General features: G+C 48.7%; 1 protein-coding gene across 2 annotated transcripts; it reads right to left on the bottom strand.

The window, feature by feature from the left end:
* Positions 1–6388: 6388 nt before the first annotated feature.
* On the bottom strand, positions 6389–22384 carry ENDOU (endonuclease, poly(U) specific). 2 transcript variants are annotated; one of them, XM_073882079.1, is made up of 10 exons: positions 21910–22384; positions 16423–16545; positions 14089–14160; positions 13479–13613; positions 12831–13002; positions 12231–12430; positions 9858–9971; positions 9113–9219; positions 8206–8348; positions 6389–7515 (listed from the first exon to the last, which is right to left on the bottom strand). In XM_073882079.1, the coding sequence occupies exons 3-10, from the start codon at positions 14108–14110 to the stop codon at positions 7395–7397; spliced, it is 1014 nt and encodes a 337-aa protein (XP_073738180.1). In that variant the 5' UTR covers positions 14111–14160; positions 16423–16545; positions 21910–22384; the 3' UTR covers positions 6389–7394. The 2 variants fall into 2 exon arrangements, with proteins under 2 accessions (XP_073738180.1, XP_073738181.1); XM_073882080.1 differs by lacking the exon at positions 21910–22384 and adding an exon at positions 21188–21242.
* Positions 22385–23038: the final 654 nt, after the last annotated feature.

Below are 23038 nucleotides of genomic sequence, written 5' to 3'. Positions count from 1 at the left end.
CTCACCACCCTGAGATCATGACCAGAGCCAGAATCAAGAGTCAGACGCTTAACTGAATGAGCCACCCAGGCACCCCCAAGAGTATGTTTTGTTTTGTGAGAAAATGCCAAACTGTCTTCCAATGTAACTCCATTTTGCATTCCTACCAGCAATAAGTGAGAGTTCCTGTTGCTTCACATCTCCACCAGCATTTGGTGTTGTCAGTGTTCCAGATTTTGGCCATCTAATAGGTATATAGTAGTATCTTGTTGTTTTAATTTGCATTTCCCCGATAAAATATGATGTGGAGCATCTTTTCATGTTCCTTTTTGCTATCTGTATATCTTCTCTGGTGAGGTGTTTGTTATGGTCCCATTTTTTAAATTTTTTAAATTGAGCTATTGTCTCATTGTTGAGTTTTAAGAATTCTTTGTATATTTTAGATAACTGTCCTTTATCAGGTGTGTATTTTGCAACTATTTTCTCCTAGTCTGTGACTTATCCACTAATTCTCTTGATGTTGTTTTTCACAGAGCAGACGTTTTTAATTTTAATGAAGTATAACTTATCAACTTTTCTTTCATGGATCATGTCTTTGGTGTTGTATCTAAAAAGGCATCACCATACCCAAAGTCATCTAGGTTTTCTCCTGTTATCTCCTGGGAGTTTTATGCTTCTGTGTTTTACATTTAGGTCTGTGATCCATTTTGAATTAATTTTTGTGAAGGGTGTAAGGCCTAGACAGATTTTTTTTACATGTAAATGTCTGGTTATTCCAGAATCTTGTTAAAAAATAATATCTTAGCTCCATTGTATTACCTTGGCTCCTTTGTGAAAATCATTGACTGTATTTATGTGGATCTATTTCTGGGCTCTCTATTCTGTTCCGTTGAACTATTTTTCTTTCACCAACACCACACTGGTTTTTTTTAAGATTTTATTTATTTATTTATCAGAGAGAGAGAGAGAGCCTGCCCAAGCATGGGGAGAAGCAGGCAGAGGGAGAAGCAGACTCCCTGCTGAGCAGAGGGCCTGACGCGGGACTCGATCCCAGGAGGATCATGACCTGAGCTGGAGGCAGATGCTTAACCGACTGAGCCACCCAGGCGTCCCAACACCACACTGTCTTGATTACTGTAGCTGTATAGTAAGTCTCGAAGTCAGGTACCATACTCCTTCAACTTTGTTCTTCTCCAATATTGTATGGGCTCTTCTGGGTCTTTTACCTCTCCGTATAAAATTTTGAAATGGTTTGTTGACATCTATAAAATAACTTTCTAGAGTTTTGATTGGGATTGAGTTGGGAAGAATTGAGACCTTGACAATATTGGGTCTTCCTATCTGTGAACGTGGAATATCTCTCCATTTACTTATTTTTACATCTTATTCATGAGAATTTTTTAGTTTTCTTCATGAAGATCTTGTATATATTTTGTTAGGTTTATACTTAAGTATTTCATTTTGGGGGGTGCTAATATGAATGGTATTATGTTTTTTCATTTCAAATTCCATTATAGATTGCTGGTATATAGGAAAGAAACTAACTTTTTATATATTAACCTTGTATCCTTTAACCTTGCTATAATTGCTTGTTACTTCCAAGAGATTTTTTTGTTGATTCTTACAGATTTTCTACATAGATGATCATGTCATCTGTGAATAAAGATGTATTTCCCAATATGTGTAACTTTTATTTCCTTTTCTTGCCGTATTGCATTAGCAAGGACTTCCAGTTCAATGTTGAAAAAGAGTAGTGAGGGGGACATTTTTGCCTGGTACCTGATTTTAGTGGGAAACCTTCAAGTTTCTCAGTATTAAGTATAATGTTAGCTGTAAGTTTTTTGCAGATTTTATCAAGTTGAGAAAGTTTCCTTCTATTCCTACTTTACTGAGAATTTTTATTATGAATGGGTGTTGGATTTTGTTAAATGCTTTTTCTGCATCCATTGATATGATCATGCAATTTTTCATTTTTAGTCTGTTGATGTGCTAGATTACATTAATTGATTTTGAATGTTAAACCAGCTTTGCATACCTGGAATAAATCCCACTTGGCTGTGGTATACAATTCTTTTTATACTTTTTTGGGTTCTATTTACTAATGTTTTGTTGAGGATTTTTACGCCTATGTTCATGAGATATATTGGCCTATAGTTTTCTTTTCTTATAATGCCTTTGTCTGGTTTTGGTATTAGCGTAATGCTGACCTCATAGAATGAGTGAGGAAGCATTCCCTCTTTTTATATCCTCTGAAAGAGATGGTAGAAAATTGGCTAAATTTCTTCCTAACCTATTTGATAGAATCTACCAGGGAACCCATCTGGGCCTGGTGCTTTCTCTTTTAGAAAGTTATTAATATTATTTATTTATTTAATGGATATAGGCCTATTCAGACCATCTATTTCCTCTTGCATCTTTCAAGGAATTCATTCATTTCATCTAGGTTATTAAATTTATGAGATAGAGTTGTTCATAATATTCCTTTACTATCCTTTTAACTTCCATAGAGTCTACGGTGTTGTTCTTCTCTCATTTGGATGTTAGTAATTTGTGTCCTCTCCTTTTTTCTTAGTTAGCCTGGCTAGAGGCTTATCAACTTTATTGATCTTTTCAAAGAACTAGCTTTTAGTTTCATTGATTTTCTCTATTGATTTTGTTTTCAATCTCTTTTGATTTCTGCTCTAATTCTTATTATTTCTTTTCTTCTACTTTTTATTTTTCTCTGCCTTTTCTAGCTTCCTAAGGTAGAAACTTAGGTGATTGATTTTAGATCTCTCTCCTTTTCTAATATATGTATTCAATGCTATAAATTTTCCTCTAAGCATTGTATCTCACAAATTTTGATAAGTTGTATTTTCATTTTCATTTAGTTCAAAATATATTAAAATTTGTCTTTAGATTTTTTTCCTTTGGTCATGTTATTTAGAAGTATGTTGTTTAATGTCCATGTATTTTATGGTTTTCCAGTTATCTTTTGTTATCGATGTCTAGTTTAATTCCCAAAATTGTGAGCTGAGAGCAGACATTGTAGTATTCTATTCTTTTGAATTTATTAAGCGGTATTTTGTGGCCTGAAATGTGGTCTCTCTTGGTGAATGATCCATATGACTTTGAGAAAAATGTATATTCTATCTTATTGGATGAAATAGTCTATAGATGGCAATTATATTCAGCTGACTGATGGTGTGGCTGAGTTTAACTGTATTCTTCCTGATTTCCTGCCTTACCAGATCTGCCTGTTTCTGAGAAAAGGATATCGGCATCTCCAACTATGGTAGTGGACTCATCTATGTCTTCTTTCTGTTTTATCAGTTTTTGCCTCATGCAGTTTCATGCTGTGCTGTTAGATGCATACACCTTAAGAATTGTTACATCTTCTTGGAGAGTTGACCCATTTCACATTATGTAATGCCCTTCTTTTTCCCTGATGACTTTCCTTACTTTGAAATCTGGTCTGTATGAAATTAACATAGCTAGGCCTGCTTTCTTTTGATTGGTGTTAGCATGGTGTATTTTTCTCTATCCATTTACTTTTCATCTGTGTGTGTCTTCATATTTAAAGTGGGTTTCTCGTAGACAATATATAATTGGTTCTTGGTTTTGATCCACTATAACAGTCTCTTTTTTATTTGTTGCATTTAGACCATTGACATTCAAAGTAACTACAGATATAGTTGAATTAATATCTGCTGTAATCATTAAGGTTTTCTACTTGTTGTCTTAGGTCTTTGTTCCTATTTTTGTCTTCCATTCCTTTTCTGGCTTTTATGCTTTTAATTGAGGATTTCATATAATTCCATTTTTTCTCCTTTCTTAGCAAATCCATTATACTTTTTACTTTTTTTAGTCATTGTCCTAGAGTTTGCAATATACGTTTACAACATCAATCCATGTCCATTTTCAAATAACACTATACCACATCATGGGTAATGTGAGTACCTTATAATAACAAAATCATCCTAATTCCTTGTACCTGCTATTCATTTCACTTATATATGAGGACAAATATATATGTATATGTCCATAATACATATATGTATACAAGTATACATAAATATACGTGTATATGTATGTGTAATACATATAATTGAACACATTATTGCTGTTGTTATTTTAAACAAACTGTTGTCTGTTAGATCAATTAGTAATAAGAAAATATAAGTTTTTATTTTACCTTCACTTTTTACTTCTTTGATACTCTCTTTTTTTCTTTATGTATATCTGAGTTTCTGATCTATGTTATTTTCCTTCTCTCCAAAAACTTCTTTGAAAATTTCTTGCAAGGCAGGTCTACTGGCAACAAATTCCCTGGATTTTTGTTTATTTGAGAAAGTCTTTATTTCTCCTTAGCCTTTTGAAGCATAATTTTGGAGGGTACAGTATTCTAGGTTGGTGGGTTTTTTCTCTCAACTTTTTTTTTTTAAAGATTTTTATTTATTTATTTAAAGGGAGGAAGAGTGCTCATGAGCAGGGGGAGGGGCAGAGGGAGAGGGAGAGGAGAATCTCCAGCAGACTATGTGCTGAGTGCAAAGGCTGATGCAGGGCTCAATCTCATGACCCCAAGATCATGACCTGAGCTGAAATCAAGAGTTGGAAACTCAACTGACTGAGCCACCCAGGCGCCCTCTCTCAACATTTTAAATATTTCATGCCATCTGTTCTTGCTTGCATGGTTTCTTAGGAGAAGTCAGATGTATTTCTTATCTTAGCTCCTCTGTAGGTAAGATTTTTTTTCCTCTGTCGTCTTTCACAATTATTCTATATCTTTGATTTTCTGTAATTTGAAAATGATGTGTCAAAATATGTGGTTTTTTTGATATTCATCCTGCTTGGTGTTTTCTGAACTTTCTGGATCTCTGGTTTGATATCTGACATTAAGTTTGGGAAATTCTCAGTCATTATTGTTTAAAATATTTCTTCTGTTCCTTTCTCCCTTTCTTCTCCTTCTGGCATTCTCATTATGTGTATATTACACCTTTTGTAGTCGTCCCACAGTGCTTGGCTATTCTGTTTTGGTTGTTTGCTGGTCTTTATTCTCTTTGCTTTTTGGTTTTGGTTTTTCTATTGAGATATCCTCAAACTCAGAGATTCTCTCCTCAAATGTGTCCAGTCTACTAATAAGCCCATCAAAGGTATTCTTCATTTCTGTTACAGTGTTTTCATCTCTAGCATTTCTTTTTGGTTCTTTCTTAGGATTCCCATCTCTCTGTTTACATTGCCTCTCAGTTCTTGCAGGCTATCTACTTTATTCATTATAGCCCTTAGCATATTAATCATAGTTACTTTAAATTTCCTACCTGAAAATTACAACATCCCTGCCATGTCTGCTTCTGAAGTTTGCTCTAGCTCTTCAAATTATGTTATTTTACCTTTTGATATGCTTTGTAATTTTTTCTTGATTGCCAGGCATGGTAAATTGGCCTTTGGTAATGTTGGGGGGAGGGGGTGGAGGGAAGCATTCTATGGTCTTATGATTGTGTCTCAGTCTTTTAGTGAGCCTATGCCTCTGGACTGTGAACTTCACGAGTGTTTCTCAGGTTTTTGCCCCCTTTGTGTGAAAGAGGATGGCTAACATGGGTGGAGTTGGGTATTTCCCTTCCCCAGGTCAGTTAGGCTCTGATAATAGTCTATCAGGTTAGCCAACAGCTAACAAGTTTCCCCCAAAGGCAGGCTTTGTTAGCAAGGACAGAGTTCTCTGGCTATTTCAAAATGGTTCCACTTCTCCTCCCTGTGCCAGTAACCCAGGAGGGTTTCTCTCTGGTACACACTATGGGAACCTGGTGGAGCTCCTGGAGATAAATCTCACAATCCTGTGGCATCCCCCTATGCCTGGCTCCCCTGGAGTTTTGAACTCAGAATAGTCTGCACCGCCTCTCCTTCAGGCAATTCACCAATTGCAGTTCAGATTTTCCTATCCTGGCACTGGTTTCTGCAATGGTTTGCTGCATGAGAGTCTCTGCTCCAGTACGCTTGTCTTTCCAAGCTTATTCCAATCTATATTTGCCTGACTTTCCAATCTTGAGGGCACTGGTTTGCCTGTGTCCTCTCCTCTCTTGCAGATCCAAGAAGACTTGTTGATTTTTCAGGCTGTTCGGTTTTTCACTTGTTGTTAACGATGGAATAGTGACTTCTAAGCTCCTTATATGTGGAACCAGAAGTCATAAGTACCATCCTTCTACACTTCACATTACAAATCAACCAGGAAGAATTCTCTTCCCCTCTTGGCTAGAGAGACTTGATGAGTCCTCAGGGACTTTGAGTTACCACATTCTCCACACCATCCTGAAGAGACACTGAAGCCAGCAACATCACTCTCAGCTCCAGGGAAAAGGCAGGGAGGGAGATGGACAGTTTGAGGGGGGTCATATACAAAGAGAAGATAGATTTCAAGTTTTCTTAATGACTTTAATTGGAGACTCAAACCCTGTAAACCATAGTTCAAGCCTAGTTCTGTGGGACAGTGCCTGGTTCTCCCTGAGGTCACGAGAGGAGAAATGCATAATTGAGGTTGGAACAGGGAGCCCCTGTCTTTAGTTCCAGAGTAATTCCAGCAAACTATGGCTGCTGGATAAGCCTTAAAATAATTGTTAATGTCACCAAGCTATAAATTCCTTTCTTCAAATGCAAAATCTTCCTCCTATGTGGGGAAGTCTTTCACAGACCATGTGGGATCAAAATACACCTCTGTACCTGCACTAAACATCTACAAGTAGAAAGCTTCTTGATGCAGTCACTGAACTGGCTGCAGAAACACTCAGGCCTGGAGAAGTTCACTCCCTCCCAAGCTCACTCACTGTGCTAACCCACTCTCCCCTCCATCAAGCATCAGGGTTCTCCCAGACCCTGTTCTGAGAGGATAGAACCCTAGAAAAGACCAAATACCCACTGCTTGATTTCCATGACCAGAGAGTCCCTTGAGGCCCCAACATAGGGCTGAACTACAGTTTGCAAAGCTGTGTATGATAACAGCCATTATAGTAACCTAGAATTTTTATCTGCTGTTCTTCTTAAGAACAATTGAAAACACCTTCACAGTAATGATATCATCAGGTTTGCCCTCTCATCGACTCCAAAAAGAAGAAAGGGGGCAAACCCCTTCCCTTTACATTAAAAGGAAACATGAGGCCTGGAGAGCTCAAGGACTTGTCTATGGTCTCACCTCCGGTCAGGGCAAAGGGCCGCAAGAGGGCTCCCATCTTCTCTGCCTGGACTGTATTTCCAAAATGCTGGAGCACAAACATTTGACTGCTTCTCTGCATTTTTCTTATTTGTGTCTTTTCTCTCTTAACCATAAGGGCATTTCTAGACTTGAGAACCCCTCCCAGTCTCCTCCAGCCCCCTGCAGCCCAGAGCAGATAGCCCCCGAGTCCTGCCGGACTTCTCACTGCCCTCCTGCCCCTATCTGGCTCCAAGCTCTATTGGGTGGAAGACACCACGTAGGCTGTGGCGATGTATTTCTTGCCATTTCCATAGGTGGACTTGTCCCAGGGATAGGTCTGGATGGCCAGGGGATATCCACCCAGGCTTAACTGGCACCTGTGGGGAAAGATGGCCAGGTCATAGGAGCCCACCACGTCTCTCCATGCCCGTCCCCTGACTGGGAAGATCAAGCCCAACCCATGCAGAAGGGCTCCGCCCTGACTTGAACAACCCCCAGGAGAACTGCCACAGCTTCCTTCAGACATTGTCTCCCACTCCCCACGCACAGGCAGCCCTTCAAAACTGTGCCTTAGTTTCCATCTTCTTAAAGAACCCTGCTCCTCATATTTCCCAGAACAGTGTTCTAAAATCTCAGAGTCTAGAGCTGAACCCCCAGAAATTAAATGTCTGCTTAGGGTTTCAGAAGTAGTAGGACCCAAAGTCCTCAGATGTTAGAAGAGATGAAGCCCAGCGGTTTCAAGCTATACTCTCTGGGGCTTCAGGGTTCCCCCTAGCAGCCTTGGGGACCAAATAGAGAGGCTTGGAGCACCAGGGCAACTCTGTTCCTAACTGTTTTACGTATGAAGGTTCTGCGTAAGATTTCACGTGGTGGTTCTGCTGCTAAGATAAAGTCTGGCAACCACCAGTCTTATCTAACAACCTCATTGCCCAAGTGAGAAAACTGAGATGCAGAAGGGTGATTTGTCCAAGCCACTGAGTTGCAGAATCCAGCTCTCCTGATTGTCCTGGCTGAGGACAGCCTGTGGCCCCAGCCTGCTCCCCAGGCCTGGCTGGCCCAGTACTTACACTTTGCCTGGCCTAGCAATGAAACACAGGGAGTAGAGCGCAAACTCAAATTCAGGGCTGCTCCCAATGAAAGCTGAGCCCACTTCCTTATAGTAGCCGTCCCAGTTGAACTGCATGGCTAACACGTCGGGGTAAGAATCCCACTGTGGAGAGTAGCAAAGGGGGCCTGGTGAATACCACGAGCGGAGTCTGACAGAGAAGGTGGCACATGGTGAGCAGTCAGCCAGGGTTTGCGGATGGCCCGTTAGGGGCCTGTGTGTTTTCTGGGGAGGCTGGATTCTTTACATCGACCAAGGAAACAGTCTGCCCTGCCAAGGTGTCTGAGCCCTCCTTGGACCGTCTGTCTGGAACTGCCAGTGTGCGTCTCCCAGAGAGGCCAGAGCCAGCATTCCTGTGACTGCCACCAGGGCCGTGGGGGCCATGACTGTTTCTTGTGGCCATCACATGTGGAGGAGAAGGACAATATATTCTCCCCAAGTTATTTCCTGGCACCAGGGCAGCAAAGGTTTCTTTTTTATAAAATGGAAGGAGTTGAACTCAGACTAGCCAGGCTGAAACTTCCAGCCAAAGCCACATTCTAAGGAAATTTGGGCAGGGGGTCATTACACACCTTTGAGATTTGTCTTCCCCTCTGAGGATCCTCCCCTGCCCCCAGCCTCCCATCCAGGGATAAGTGCTCTCTGCCTCCTGCCCTCTGCAGCTCTGGAGACTTCACTGTTTAGGAGGGAATCTCAGGGTCCTGGCTGCCTATCCAGCAGATCAGGAAGTCATCTTCACCATCCCCACTGGGCGGCCAATGAGAGTCAGGGTGAGAGACCAGTCTGGCTGCTGGGAGTGCAGAGTGAGGGCAGGAGGTCTGGGTACTAATAAGCTTCTCCAGCCCATGGGGTCAGCACTCAGTACTCACGGGGCCGTCATAGACGTGACTATAATAGTCAACCAGGCCCTCCTTCTCCTGCATATAGAAGCGGATCCAGTTATGGAAGCCGGTGACCTTGCCTTTTTTTATTTCACCTATAATGAAGAGTTCAAGGTGGGTGATCTGGGCCTCCCCTCCAACCCCTTTTGCCCCTCCCATGCCAAGGCTGTCCCCCTTCTTGAGACTTTGGCTTGTAGAATGCACACCTGCTTAGTCCTTTGCCCTGACTCCCCAGCATCCCACACATCCCTAACTCTCACCCAGGAAAGCCCTCCCCACCCCCTTTCAGCTCAAGCCTTTGGGAGAATTCCTCCTCCCGGTTGGCCCCGGGTGACCGATCTGGAATATTCCTCTCAGCCATTTCTCCAGTAGCAAGCCAAACTTGGTAGGAGCTTTATGGGGTGGGAGAGTGGGCAGGAAGACTATGGCCCTCTTGGAAAGCAGAGAACCATTCAGAAGTAGACAGCTCTGCCCCCAAACACACCTCCCTTCCTATGTGTGCCCTTTGGGAGCCCCAGTATCTGGTCTCCTTTCCCCTTTAAATACTCCAGAAGACACTGTTCCTCAAAAACAGCTCCTCGGACCCCTCTGCCTTGGCTTGGGAGTGGACACTGTCCGTCCCTGAGAGCTGGCTTGGCTGCCGATTCCCCGGCGCCTGATGCTGCCCTACTCCTGAGGGAAGCTGTCTCTCTTCATTCCTCCAAGTCTTGCTTTCCAAGCAGAATGATCCCACCTGAGAAGACGTGTTCAAAGCCACTTGAGTCCTCCTCTTCATTGCCTCTTGAATAGAGCCCAAACCACATGTTCTTCAAGTCGTTGACAAACTCTTGTTCCGAGCTGTATCGGTCTGCAGGGAGGAACACAGAGCACCTAGGAGAGGGGAAGGCGGAACCAGGTCCTTGGGAAGCAGCGAAGAGCCACCTGCTCCAGCACATCAAGAAACACAGTGGTTCAACCAGCAAACGTATTCAGTTGTCCATAGCAAGGACAAGATCCCTGCTTTCACAGTTTCCGTTCCAGTGGAAAAGACAAATAATAAACAATATGATGGCAGGTAAGTGCTATGAAGAAAATAAAGCGGAGTATCCCATGATGACTGGAGGTCGGGTTGCGATGGGGTTGGGCTCTTCTAGAAAGGAAGACTAGAAAGACCTCTCTGAGAAGGTACCACTAATCAGAGACCTGAAGGATAAGGAGTCAACCACACAAAATCCGGGGAAAGATTCTTCCATGTGGCGGGAACAGCAGGTGCAAGGCTCTAAGATGACCTGAGCTTTGTGTTTAAGGAGCTAAGGGAAAGTCAGTGTGGCTGGAGCACAGTGAGCGCAGGGGGCAGTGGTCGGACAGGAGGTCCAAGAGGTAGGCAGTGGCCAGGCCTCACAAGCCATGGCAAGAAAGTGGGGGGCCAGTCAAAAAGTAACAATACAAAAATATTTTAGATTTACTATGTTCTATGTGCCCCAACTGTTTTAAGTGCTTTCAGTCCTCACATTGAATCTTCACATAGGTCAAGACTAATTATCCCCAATTTAGAAATGAGGAAATTGAGGCTGACCAAGGTTATGTAACTCACACAAGATCTACACAGTTAATAGAAATGGCACTTGAGCCTGCGCGATCATTACACATGTTAACTGGTCTTTTAACGACTTTATAGCTTCTTAGAGGTGAGAGAGCCACCGAAGGGTTTGAAGCAGGGGAATTATGTGAGAGCTTTGTTCTTAAAGGCTCACTCTGGTTGTGTATATAAAAAGTGAGGGGGATGTAGGAGCAGCAGAGAGACCAGTTTCGAGGCTAACACTTTGTCCACGTCAGAAGCAGTGGTGGCAGCCATGGGGTGGGCGGGGGCGGGGTGAGAATCGGGCGGATCAGGGATAGATTTTGAAGGAGGATGTGACAGACATTACTGATGGAGGAGTGGAGGTGGGGAGCCGTGAGGTAGAGAAGAATTCAATATAACTCCTGGGGTTTGGGCCTGAGCAATGGGATGGACTATGGTGTCATCGATGGGATGGGGAAGACTGAGGAAGGAGGAAGGGGTGGGAATCATGAGTTGTCTTCACACTAAGTTATGAGTAGATGCCATGAGAGAGCCACGTGAGATGTTGGACAGGCAGCCGGGGCAGGTGCAGCGTCGGCCATGTGGGATGTGAGCTAGAACTTGAAGGACAGTCCGGATTTGGACAGGGAGAGAGGTGAGGACAGGAGAAGTAATGGAACAGCCCGGCCTCAGTATCGGATCCCTGGGTCCCAGACCCGGCTCCGCTCGGGAGTTCCCTGATCTCAGAGCAGCCAGCCAGCCTGGCGGGCTTCTCTCCGGAAAGCTGGAGGGCGGGCCGGACTCCCAAGACTCTCGCTTGTGTTTGCGGCAGAGGACCGCCAGGGGGCGGTGCGGGATCGCGCCCTCTTCACAGGAGCGGCCTCTCCTCCGCTTTACCCAAAAACCGCCGGTGACTCTCTCGTAAGGGAAGGCAGGCAGATGGAAGGCAGCCGCTCTGGGCAGAGGGGAGACCTGGACAAGAGCTGCCCAGGGGGCCCAGCCCAGCTGCTTGGAGTTCCGTGGAGGAATCTGCGGGACACGAAAGAAACACAAGCCCCTGCCGAGAACTCCTGCGGCTCAAACCTTGTTTGGTCTGATTCAGATGTATCCCTATCTGGAGCCACGCTAGCCAGAACCCCTCCCGGTAGAAACTCTGGGTGCTTTTCTGTTGCTGTTTCCCCAGCAAAAACGTGAAGTGAGCCACGCGTCCTTCCTGGACCTGGAGCAGGAGGGAGGAGAATCGGGGACCCTGGGCGCCCCTGGGCTCCGCTGAAGTGGGGCGGAGGGAGGGGGGTGACTCCGCGTCTCGCAGGGAGCCTGAGACTGGAGCAGTGAGTGCGGGGATGCAGGCGGCGGCTCAGAGCAAATCCGAGGAGAGGTGACTTCCAAGCCGGACCGAGGCTGCTTCCGCTGCTTAGGCCCGTGGTCTCTCCGGGGCTCCTCCGTGGCCCCCTCGGAAGTCCGCTGGCCACCGCACAGCCCCCCCCACCCCACCGTGGAGCCCCAGGGCTGCCAGGCCCTCCTGTCCTCAGCACTGCCCCTTGGGGCTTAGGGAGGCTCACTCACTCTGGTGACGGAGGAAGCCATAGAGCTCCTTCAGGACCGCCGTCTTCATGACCTCTCTGAGGAAGGCGTCCTGCTCGGCCAGCTGCTGCGCACTGAAGTGCTCCCCACGGCCCGTGGCCCGCTGGTAGTTGTTGAGAAGGCTGATGAAGGCCGCGTAGGTCGGCTTGGAGAACAGCTTCTCGTTGACATAGGTGAAGAGCCTGGGGGGGGGGGGGAAGAGGCCTGAACATGGAGCAGAACCCCACCACCACCACCCCCGCAGGGGCGGCCAGACCCGCCGGGGCAGGCCTGCGAAGGTGGGGGTCCGGAGCAGAGTGGGGCCGTCAGCCCCTCCAGAAGGGTGTGCCTGAGGCGCCTCTTTTCTCCGGCTCCAGCGCTTGGAAGGTCGGTTCTCTTCGCAGCCCGGTCAACCACAGAAACCCTCCAAGCTGCACACCCACAGTCCCTCAAGATGGCTTTGTCTCTGGAGACCTACTTTCTTCTCTCCCTTTGATCCTGCCTGCCCTGAGGAGAAAAGGGCTGAGGCGTGGAAGGAAGCGAAGCCGGCCGGGGGTGGGAGCCGGCGCGGGGCACTGCGCAGGGAGAGTGAAGGGGACTCACGGCTCTGGGCAGCGGTCCACGTGGTCTCTGGTCTCCGAGGGCGAGATGCGGTTTTGGCTGTTGAGAATGATGTCTTCCTTCTTCGCTTTGTTGATGTCCGCCCTGTAGATCTTCTCAGAGACGCTCTGTAGCTCCTCCTTGGTTATGGCGTCCCTGCTGTAGGAGAAGCCCTCTGGGAGGGATGGGGGAGGGGGCTCTCAGCCCAAGGAAGGCGGGGGGGGGGGGGGGGGGGGGGGAGGGGAGCAGTCTGTGGGCCCCCGCCCCTGGGCACCTTCCAGAAGCCGACAGCCAGGGAAAGAGGCGGCAATCCATCACCCTAGTGGTTGGACGCCGGGGGCCTCGGGGCCTCAAGGCTACTTAAAATCAGCAAGTGGCCTCACCGCAGAATGTCCACACACACTCCTCTGCGAAGGTTCTCAAACTTGGGCGCCCACCATAATCACCTGGAGGGCTTGTGAAAACAGGTCAGGGGGCCCCGCCCCCAGAGTTCCTGATTCTGTGGGTCTGGGGGGAAGCCCTAGAGTCTCCCTTTCTAATACAGCCCCAGATGGTACTGATGCCGCAGGTCCAGGGAGCGCACCCGCAGAACTATTGCTCTGGAGAGTTCCTGGGTCCCTGGGGCTGCGCTAAAGGGAGCAGGAGACTGACCGTGGCCACACAGGATCTCGAAGTCCTTGCAGCAGTTCCCAAACTCTGGGCAGCGGGCATTGCAGTGACACGGCTGGTGCCTGTCGAAGGCCTCGTGGCAGCGGTCCCGACAGGAGCTGGGTGCCGAGTACAGGTCTGAGAGGACAGGGAGGGGTGTGTGTGTCCCGGGCAGACCCCTAGAGGTCGCTTCGGGCCTGCCGCCGGGTTCTCCCAACACCACCCCCACCCCAGCCCCCCAGCCTCGCCCTCCGCACTCCTAGCGAAGATCTCCAGGGAAGGAAAACAAACAGGCTGAACTGGTACACACCCTCCATGGTCAGGAAGCCCTTTCCGAGAGGCCAAACTCTACTTTCTGGACTGTTGTTTTTATAATCTTCCCACCCTAAAAATAAAATCTCTTCCACTTCCCTCCGTAGGCCTCAGACTCCCTTTCCTGCCTACACGCCAGGCTGCCAAGCCCAGCCCCTCATACCACCTCCGGGTGCTGGGTTTGGGGTCCGCCTGGCTCAGGCCTGTGCCTGCTGCCACTGGGATGGCTGCCTCCTCCTTGTCACCTCCCGTGTCCCTCCTCCTTTAGCCTGCAGGCCCCCCTTTAGAAGGGCAGACTCACTGCTCGCTGGGGCCTCCAACATCTCTTCCTCCAGCCCCAGGAATGGCTCTGGCTCTTCAGGGTCCTCTTGCACTGTAGGTCAGAGAAGTAGAGTCACCAGCCACCCACCCGCCCCCCACCCCAAGGGCTCCCTTCCCCTTATGTCTGATTCTCAGTTCCCCCAGCCTCTGGGACAAGCAGTGCAGTGGAAGAAAATACGAAACAGGGGCTAAGGCACAATGAACAAGGAGACAAACTGAAAATGGAAGACAGAAGGGGACAGATGGCTGAAACCTGTTACAAAAAGTGCAAAGAATTTCCCCAGGTGACAACTCTCCTTGCCACTTGAGCATTCTGGTACTCAGTGTGCTCATCTGTACAAAGAGGAGAGGAGGCAGGAAGGGGTGCCTTCTGGATTGAAAACCCTGATTTGGGTATGACTTTTCTTTAACGCACGTTGATAGATGGACGGGCTTGCCCTTCTCCAAATGACAAGGCTCTCACTTAGGAACATCCCTTACCTATAATAACTCCCAGTCACGGTCAAGGGTGAACTCCACCCAGGCCCTCTGGGACTAAGAACTGTTTCCTGAGATACCAACTTCCCTTCTTTCTTTACAACACTTGGCAATGGCCACAGAGATGGGGGGGGGCGTGTTCAGAAAAGCATGTTCATATTGCTGCCCCGTTCCCCTGGCCTGCAGACTGTGTGACTGGAGCCTGGGCTCGGGGCAGAGCAGTGTGGGTGGAGTGGGGGTGGGGAGGAAGAGGAAGGATGCTCCTGGGGACACTGAGCTCCTCTCTCATACACAGTGGGGTAATTTCCCTCCAAAGAAGCAAAATTATTACAAAGTGATTCAGAATCCATTAGTGAGTTTGCTGGATAGTGTTGTCTTATTACCATCAGAACCACAGGGCAGGTGATTTGTTCAGCAACACACATCTGATCACTTATTTGGTGCCAGGCTGTGCTCTAAGGGCTGACAATCCACAAGGTCCTTAACTCCGCCAATGTTATGCTAAAGAGACTTTCAAGAGCTGATTTAGAGTCTCAAGCATCATCCATATTTTTTTTTTCTGTGGGAACAGGATTCTGAGTTGCAAATCAGAGACTGGGAGATGGACTGGCTCCTAAGCTAAGTATCTTCTGTGCTGTGAATGCCAGCCCGATGGTCCAAGGTAAACAGGTTCTCCTGTGTCTGCTGAATAGGGCACAAGGCAAGAGAAAGGGGCAGGCTCTGATACTGGCCCTGAGCTCTGGACCTGGGTCTCCCTCCCTGGGCTTGATCAGCAGAACTTCTGCTGGTATAGATGGTGTTTTCGTGTAAATTGAATGAGGGTTCCTTCTGGATGGAAGCAACCCAGTGGGCACATGGCTGGGTCAGCATATACCACCTTTGGGAAAACTGGGAAAAGGTACTACTTTCTCTCAGCGGACACAACTCTTCACCAAGGCACATGGATTAGCAAGAAGGATATGGACTCTATTTTGGTCAACTTGCCTTCTCAGCCAGGTGCCCTTGTGCAGTGCACAACCTGCACAACTGTATGCCAGGGTCTTGCTAGCCATTCCCTACCATGTCTTTAGTGATCATGTTTTCCAAACTGAGAGTCGCGGCACCTGGTTTGACAGTGAACTTAACAAGGCTTCATGTCACAAAGCAGAAGACCATTTTATCTGGCGGTCTAAAACCCTGGAAGCATCCAAACAAGGAGATTATTCAAAATAATTTTTTCAAGTGATTCCTTTAAAACTATGTTGTTAGAGTAGCAGAGAAGTGATTGGCTTCTGAGAGCAGTGCGTGTCCCATTTAGTCACCGGACAGGGAATGATAGATTGAAAATGCTGCAGCCGCTCGGTCCACTCATTATCGGAAGAGTGGTGTGAATCACAACAGTCACTGTGATGCCGTGCAGGCTTCCTGGTGGCACGCAAGTTGGAAAGTTCTACTCCCTTTTTACACTTTTGCGATGTAAAGTGTTGAATTACAACTGGTAATGGGATTCATGTTATACTCATGTTTGTTACCATTCTGCTGCTTTTGAAATTACTTAAACTTTCAAAATATTGTTAATCCTGATAGTTCAGATAGATATTCCGGGTAAATAACCTATTTTCTTTGAAGTTGGGGTTTTATACTGGGGACATCCTAGAATACCTGGGACAAGTAGTGGCCAAATCCCTGACCTTTGCGCTGCCCTTCAGTGTCCTCATTCGGGCCCCTGGAGTCTTGTCATCCATCTCAAACCCAGCTCTGAACTGCTAGACACCCGAGCCAGCGTCCCTTCAGGCAGTCTGGGCGTGGACATGGCCTGGCCTGCCTCCCAGACCCTTCACCCCACAAGGAGCCTCACCAGTACACAGGTGCTCATAGTCTTCACAGCAGTCCCCATGCCGGGGACACTGGCGGTCACACTGGCAGGCAGCATCCCGGTTAAATTTCTCATTACAGCGAGATGCACAGGACTCCAATTTTCCTACAGGCAACAAAGGTCACAAACTCAGCTCTGTGAGGATCCTATTCTCCTCATCAAGGTGCACCCTGCAGTAGGGTTTGCAGACAGGGCCGCGGGCCCCACCTCGCAGGGAAGATCATTGCTATCTGCAAGGGAGAAATACATGCGCAACCGCTCACGCACCAGCAGAAGCCTCATCCCCACCACCACCCACCACCCACCCTACATTGCAGGGCTCATTATATAGATGAGGATCACAGACTCGAATGCCGAGTGAGGCTAGACCTCTAACAGAAGCCGGGAAAGAAGCAAGGAGGCAGTAGGAATTGGTGGGGACCGTGACAAACTTGGAAGTGATGCTCGGCCTGAAATTGGCAGCCACTCTCAGCTCTAGCCACTTCTGCCATGTTGGGGTGCAGGCTCAGTGTTGCCAGAGCCTCTAGTTTTTCAAGAGAAGCCTTTATTTTTATGTGAAGTTCTCCAATTTTTAAAAAATTCAGGCAGACCAACGAAAGAGATCTGTAGGCTGGTCGTGACCCACAGGCCACCAATCACCTGTCACGTAGATCAAGGTGAGTCACTGCTGCCCCAGTGATCCCACCTGCCCTCTCCCCTCTGACACCCCCTTCCTCTCATCCTGTCTCTTTTATGTCTTCTGCTGCTTTGTTCTTTGCTCCCCTCCACCTGGTCTCCCCTGCATCCTGTTTCCCCCAGGTCCCATCTTTCTGTTTCTTCTAGTCTTCGGAATGCGTTTGAATTAGTTTATGTTCGGGTGGGGCAAGAGGCGAGTATGGGTGAAAATTGGATTCTGGAATAGAATCCATTCTGTAACCACAGACCACATCCCTTCCTCCAGCCACATGGCTTGCAGAAACAAATTTTTGGTCACAAGGGGCATAGACAAAAAATTTTGAAAGAAATGGTACAAACCCACTACGACTCCTAAAAACACAACCCCCACCATGCCCACCCCAGCACAGAGAGTGTCAGGAGATATCTTTGGTGACAGTTGGCTTCGGGGGCCCTTTCCTTCCACTTTGAGCTTTAAGGGTAATTACAGAGTCTTTGTTTCCACTTGAGGTTCCTGAGGTTTGGATTTCCCGAATGCTGGGTTAAGGGGCCAGGCTGTGGGCGACGGAGAAGGTCAAGGATCAGAGACAGTGTTGCCATTAGCATCGAATTTGTATGAACGCAGAAACTGAAACCTAATTTGGGCCAGAGTTAGGGTTAGTTAGGTTTAGATTAAGAGCTATGGTTGGCAGGGGCGCCTGGGTGGCTCAGTCGTTAAGCGTCTGCTTCGGCTCAGGTCATGATCCCAGGGTCCTGGGATCCAGCCCCACATCGGGCTCCCTGCTCCGTGGGAAGCCTGCTTCTCCCTCTCCCTCTCCCCAGCCCCTGCTCGTGCTCTCTCTCACTCTCCCTCTCTCTCTCAAATAAAAAAAAAAAAACTTTAAAAAAAAAAAAAGAGCTATGGTTGGGTTTTGGACTTGAGTTAAATTTATTGGTAAAGTAACAATTTTGTATTGCTGTTTGGCTGAGGAATGAGGGGATAGGTTTAACACCACTTCAAGGTTGAAGAGTGTGTCAGGATTAGGAGAAGAGAAATTATCCCACTTTTGCCTTCGATTAGACTTGGAGTTTGGTTCTGGTGGTGATTCCACACAGGAAGGTTTATATGGTGTTCATGCAGGTGGCACAGCAAAGAGCTTGAGAACCTGGACTCTGGGGCCAAAACTGCATAGGGCTGGAATTCTGGTTCTGCTGCTTTCAAGCTCTAAGGTCTTGGGCAAGTTATTTGACCTTCTGTGCCTCGGTTTCCTTATCTGTGAAAGTGGCATGACAATGGAGTCCATCTCATAGAATAGTCATAAGAATTAAATGAGTTAATATTTGTAAAGCACTTAGGACAGCGCGTGATACATAGTAGCAACATGTGCTGCTTAGATAAATAAACAGTGATAACACTCCATGCCCACCTCCAATGTGGCAAGCGCTCAGACTGGTTGGAGCAGTCTTCCCCGTGGACAGACTCCATCTAGCTGACTCCCTCCCTGGGTTTCAGCTGGGCCATCCCTCGGACTGGGGTGTCAGGACATTTATGTTGCTGGCTGTTTCCCAGCTGACGTCATTGCTGCGAGCCTGTATTCTTTACATTAAAGAGGTGTCAGGTCAGGGTTAACCAGGTCCTGAGGCAGCCTCAAGTTGTGTCCAGGGCCTCCCACACAGCCAGGGAGGCAGGCCTTTCATCCAGTGGATTGTCCTTAAAAAACAACCAGACCCAAGGCCACTTGTCCTTTGAGGGAACTCCTCCTGAATCTTAAATGATGCTCCCTTGGAACCTGAATGCAAAGACCTTAAGGAGAAATTTTTAGGCCATGAAGAAGGCTCGGTCAGCTGCCTGCCAGGTCAGCCTGGCAGAACACCCAGAATCCAAAGGGAGAAAATTCAGACAATTCAAGGCAATGTTCACAATGGGCCAGATCAGCAGAGTCCCAGGAAAGAACTCACTTCATTCCAGTAGCTGGCACCGGTTGAGAAGGGCTCTGAGTGAATAGTCAGCTCTCTGGAGCTCGGGACAGCAGCCCCCATGGCCCTGGCTGAGTGGACTTTTTCATCTCTGTTCAAGAACTTTGTCCCCAGTAAGAACCCCCGTCCAGGGGTTCCCTGTAAAGTTGGTCTGCTTCAAGACGACCTTGGGATTTGAGGGTGGAGGGGAGAGGTAGGAGGGACTTTTTCCTCATAGGCGCCTCGCTGTGCTGTCCTCGGGACACTCAGTGGACAAGTCACCCCGACTCCCCACTCTGGTGTCCCCACCCTGTGCCTGCGAGCCACACAGGGCTCGGTGTGAGCCTTGCTCACGGGCCAGGTGCTGAGTCACTGCTTCAGCAACCATCTGCCCCTTGGCCTCTGCCTCATCTCTCTGGGCCTCAGCCTTCTTCATTTTGGCCTTGCCTGTCTCAGACTCAGGGTTTCCCTCCATTCCCCTTGAAAAGCTTAGGGCCTCCCCTGTCTCATGAGATGCTGAATTTCTCTGCACTCTCCAAGACTTCAATATGCCAGAAGGCCCACTCCTTATCCATGCTGCCCACTGGGTATCCCTATTACACCAGCACTCAGCCACTCTGAGGGTCGGGGCATCATCCTACATCTGTGCCTGCCCAGGAGCCCCAGATGCTGTTTCCCTGGCGACCTAGTCAACCAAGAAGATTCATTTCCAGGACCAGCTTCCTGCCCCGGTTCACCCAAAACAACCAGGGTCCTAAGACTGGCCGTGACTCCTCCATATGATCCATAGTCTTGCATGTAAGTTCTGAGAAGTTGGAACTAGGATGGACAAGAGCCGAGCCTCCTCCCACCCACCTTAGGAAAGAAGGAGGCATTGCCCACTGGACCCACAACTCCCCATCCATCCCACAGCCAGGCTAGATCACCCCCCCACAGGCGCAAGGGCTTCACATGCACTTCTGAAGGTACTGTTACCTCTGTCCTCGGGCATGGCTGCCCAGAGACCCAGTGTCTCAAGTCGCTCTCCTCTCCTGAGAGTGGGATGTGCCAACCCAGCGGCCGCTGGCTCACACTAAGCTAGAAGTTCTCATGCCCTCCCCAATGGCTGTCCACGCCCCAGGGCCCCGGCAGAGCTGACTCCCAGCTGCTCGGCAGCAGGTGCCAGAATAGAGGTCCCCGGTCCCTCCCAGAGCAGGGGGGCCTGGGAGCTGCCTTTTCCTCCAAAGGACTTCCATTTGGGAATCCCATTACGGCTGGAAATGAGGAAGTTTCTCCCAGGAATATGTATAAACATACTCGTAACCCAAACCCCAGCTCATTGAGATCTCACACCATGTAAGGTGCTTTTTATACATTATCTTAATTCGTCCTTACAACAGTCCTATTTGGGAACAACCTGGGTTGGGTGGGGTGGGTATCAAGCTCTGATTCTTTCTCCTCTGGGCAGAGGAGGATTCTCCCCACACCCCTCAGCTCAGCCCCCTCCCTTAGCACTCCTTCCTCCACACCCAATAACCAACTACCAATGAACACCTCAGCATCAGCATTTTGCACGGCTACTGCTGTCCTTCTGCAGGCCCCATCCCCTGCACCCCTAAGTAACTGTAGGCCCGGACCCTTCTCTGTGCTCTAGTTCCTCGAACACTGGGTCGAAGGCCCGTTCCTCTGACCACTGTAGAGTTTAGAGCGTACACGGCCTACCTCTCGGCCAGGGGCTTTTCCGGTTTCCCCCTGAGCCTGCCCATCTCCTGAGGCTTTTACCCAGAGCAAGGTCCCACCCCAGACAACCTCATCCACCAGCCAGGTCACTCAAACCCAGCAGGACACAGCCCCGGCTTTGCATCATACAACAGTCCCGCCGACAAACCTTGGTGAGATCAAAAGTCAGGTTGGACTAAGGGATGTCTGGGTCTGGTCTGCCAAGGACTCTGGAAGGGACTTCCATGACATTAGTCCATCAGCCCTGCAGCCCCCTTCACACCGTCCCCTCCACCCCAGAGACAACTCCTATACTCTGACAGGGATAGGTCTAAGGTGCTCCTTGGCTTTAGGACAGAGCTGACCCTCCCTTGTCCCACTCGGCTCACCCTCTACCAAGTTCCCCAACTCTCTGCTTCTTTACGTAGGACCCTTTCACCCCCACCAGATGATGACTTACCAGCCCAGGCCAGGCTGCAGAGTATGGCCACTATCAGGGGCACACAGGGCCTCATGGTGCCCAGTTGGAAGCCAAAAGGGGATTGGCTGTTGGACTTTCACTAGAGTCAAGGTGAATGTCACAGCTCTCAAATGAGCCTTATTGCCCAGGCTGATCCTTTTAAAGACATCAAAACTTGTGGATCTGGTACCTCCAGATCCTTGCAGGAGGAAAAAGGGGAGGGACCCTAGATGGATAGGATGTATGTGGAGAGGGGGTGGGGCCCTACAGCTGTTTGAAGCCAGAGGGAAGGTGACTAAGCAGGCAGGTCATTCCAGATGTTTAGAACAGGTAATATTAGCTGTAGCCAGAAAATAGGTCATGTAGGCAGGTACAGCAAAATAGGCCTGGTTTGGGGGGCTTCTCTGTCCCAAGTGGGGAGCACCAATGGGCTTGTCTCTGGGTGATGTCCTCCAAACACCCACCTACCAGCAAACCACTGCTCTGACCTTCCAAAGAGCTACAGGCTGGCTTCATCTTTGAGTTCCCGGTGCTAATATGAGGGACATAGTAAAGTGATCATTCCAGATTTGACCATCAGTGAAGTGCTCAAGCAAGCGTTAGGGTCAGCGCAAGGAGAGATATAGGACGTGTGGGTCAGAAACAAGGGCTGCTCTTATTAGCATCAAACCACACACAGCTAAAGCACCCCAGAAATAGTATGCAAATAGTCTCTAACTTACTGAGTCAGCGTCTCAGCTTTTCATGGTTCAGGTTCTCACAGGTTCCAGCTTTACGAGGCCAGCGGTGGGCGAGAGGCCTTAGAGACAGCCAGAGGACATACCCTTGCTCTTCTGGGGGCCCAGAAGCCCGCTCCCTTCATCCCCTGCTTACACTTGTCTTCCCGAGGACCCTCCCCAGGGAGGTGAGGCTTCTTGGCACTCCTTCCTCCCCAGGTCCGAGAGCAGAAGTGCAGCAACGTGGGGCTGCCAAATTCCCCCTATTAAAGGTAAAATCTGCTAAGTAAATTGCCCTTTCCAGAAAGAGCGCTGCATGGAGATTCTGCCCTCTCAAAAGAAAACTTTCATATAAAAAGGCAAAACGGATGAACCGTTGAGATTACTCTGTAGTGACTTTTTTCCCAGGGTGAAGTAGGGGGGCCTGTCCTCCTCAGCCGGTGTGCTTGAAATGTGGGATCCTTCCTCTCTCTGACCTCAGTTTCCCCATCTCCAAAATGACGGGCTTGAACCTGACAATCCCTGCCAAGGTCATTCCAGGGCTTCCTGCCAAGCCCGGGGTGAGCCGCCACCGTGGGTTGGGAAGAATGCCCCTGCCTCGCTGTGCGGAGATGAGACCCCACGTGGGGCTCCGGAGTGCACAGAACAGCCTGGAGCAAGCCCCCTTGCAAGAGACTCACAGCAGAAGCACAGCCACAGCGTCGGCCTGGCCCTTTCGCAGAGGAGGGAGGCTGGTTGAAGGAGTAGGAGCAGAAAGGCTGCTTGGCCTGCTCCAGCGGCCAAGTCCAAGCGGAGAGTGGGCTGCAACCACAGCCAGCGGGAGCCCACAGCCTCTGGAGGGCTGGTGGCCCACGCCCGGATCTCGGACTCCGGTTAGCTTAGGGGCTAAAGGAGACAGTCACTGGCTGGGCCAGGAGAACAACACCTCAGAATTTGGGGTGGACGGTGCCTTCCAAGAGCCCTGCTGGGGGACCCTACCGAGGCCAAAGGTGTGGAGTCCGTCCGGCCCGGTTGACCCTACTGTCCGGCTGAGCAGCCTGTGGGGTGGAGCTTCTGGGCAGGAGCGCCTCCCTCCATCAGGGGAATTTTAGGTCAGGAGCAAGGCTGGGAGCTGGGGGAGGGTTGACACTTACCC

Source organism: Callorhinus ursinus, unplaced genomic scaffold (assembly GCF_003265705.2).
Source record: "Callorhinus ursinus isolate GAN/ISIS: 27379988/994484 unplaced genomic scaffold, GSC_fseal_2.0 scaffold44, whole genome shotgun sequence".
Taxonomy (NCBI): Eukaryota; Metazoa; Chordata; class Mammalia; order Carnivora; family Otariidae; genus Callorhinus; species Callorhinus ursinus.
Note: the sequence above shows the minus strand (reverse complement) of the source record. Positions and strands in the feature narration are given on the sequence as shown.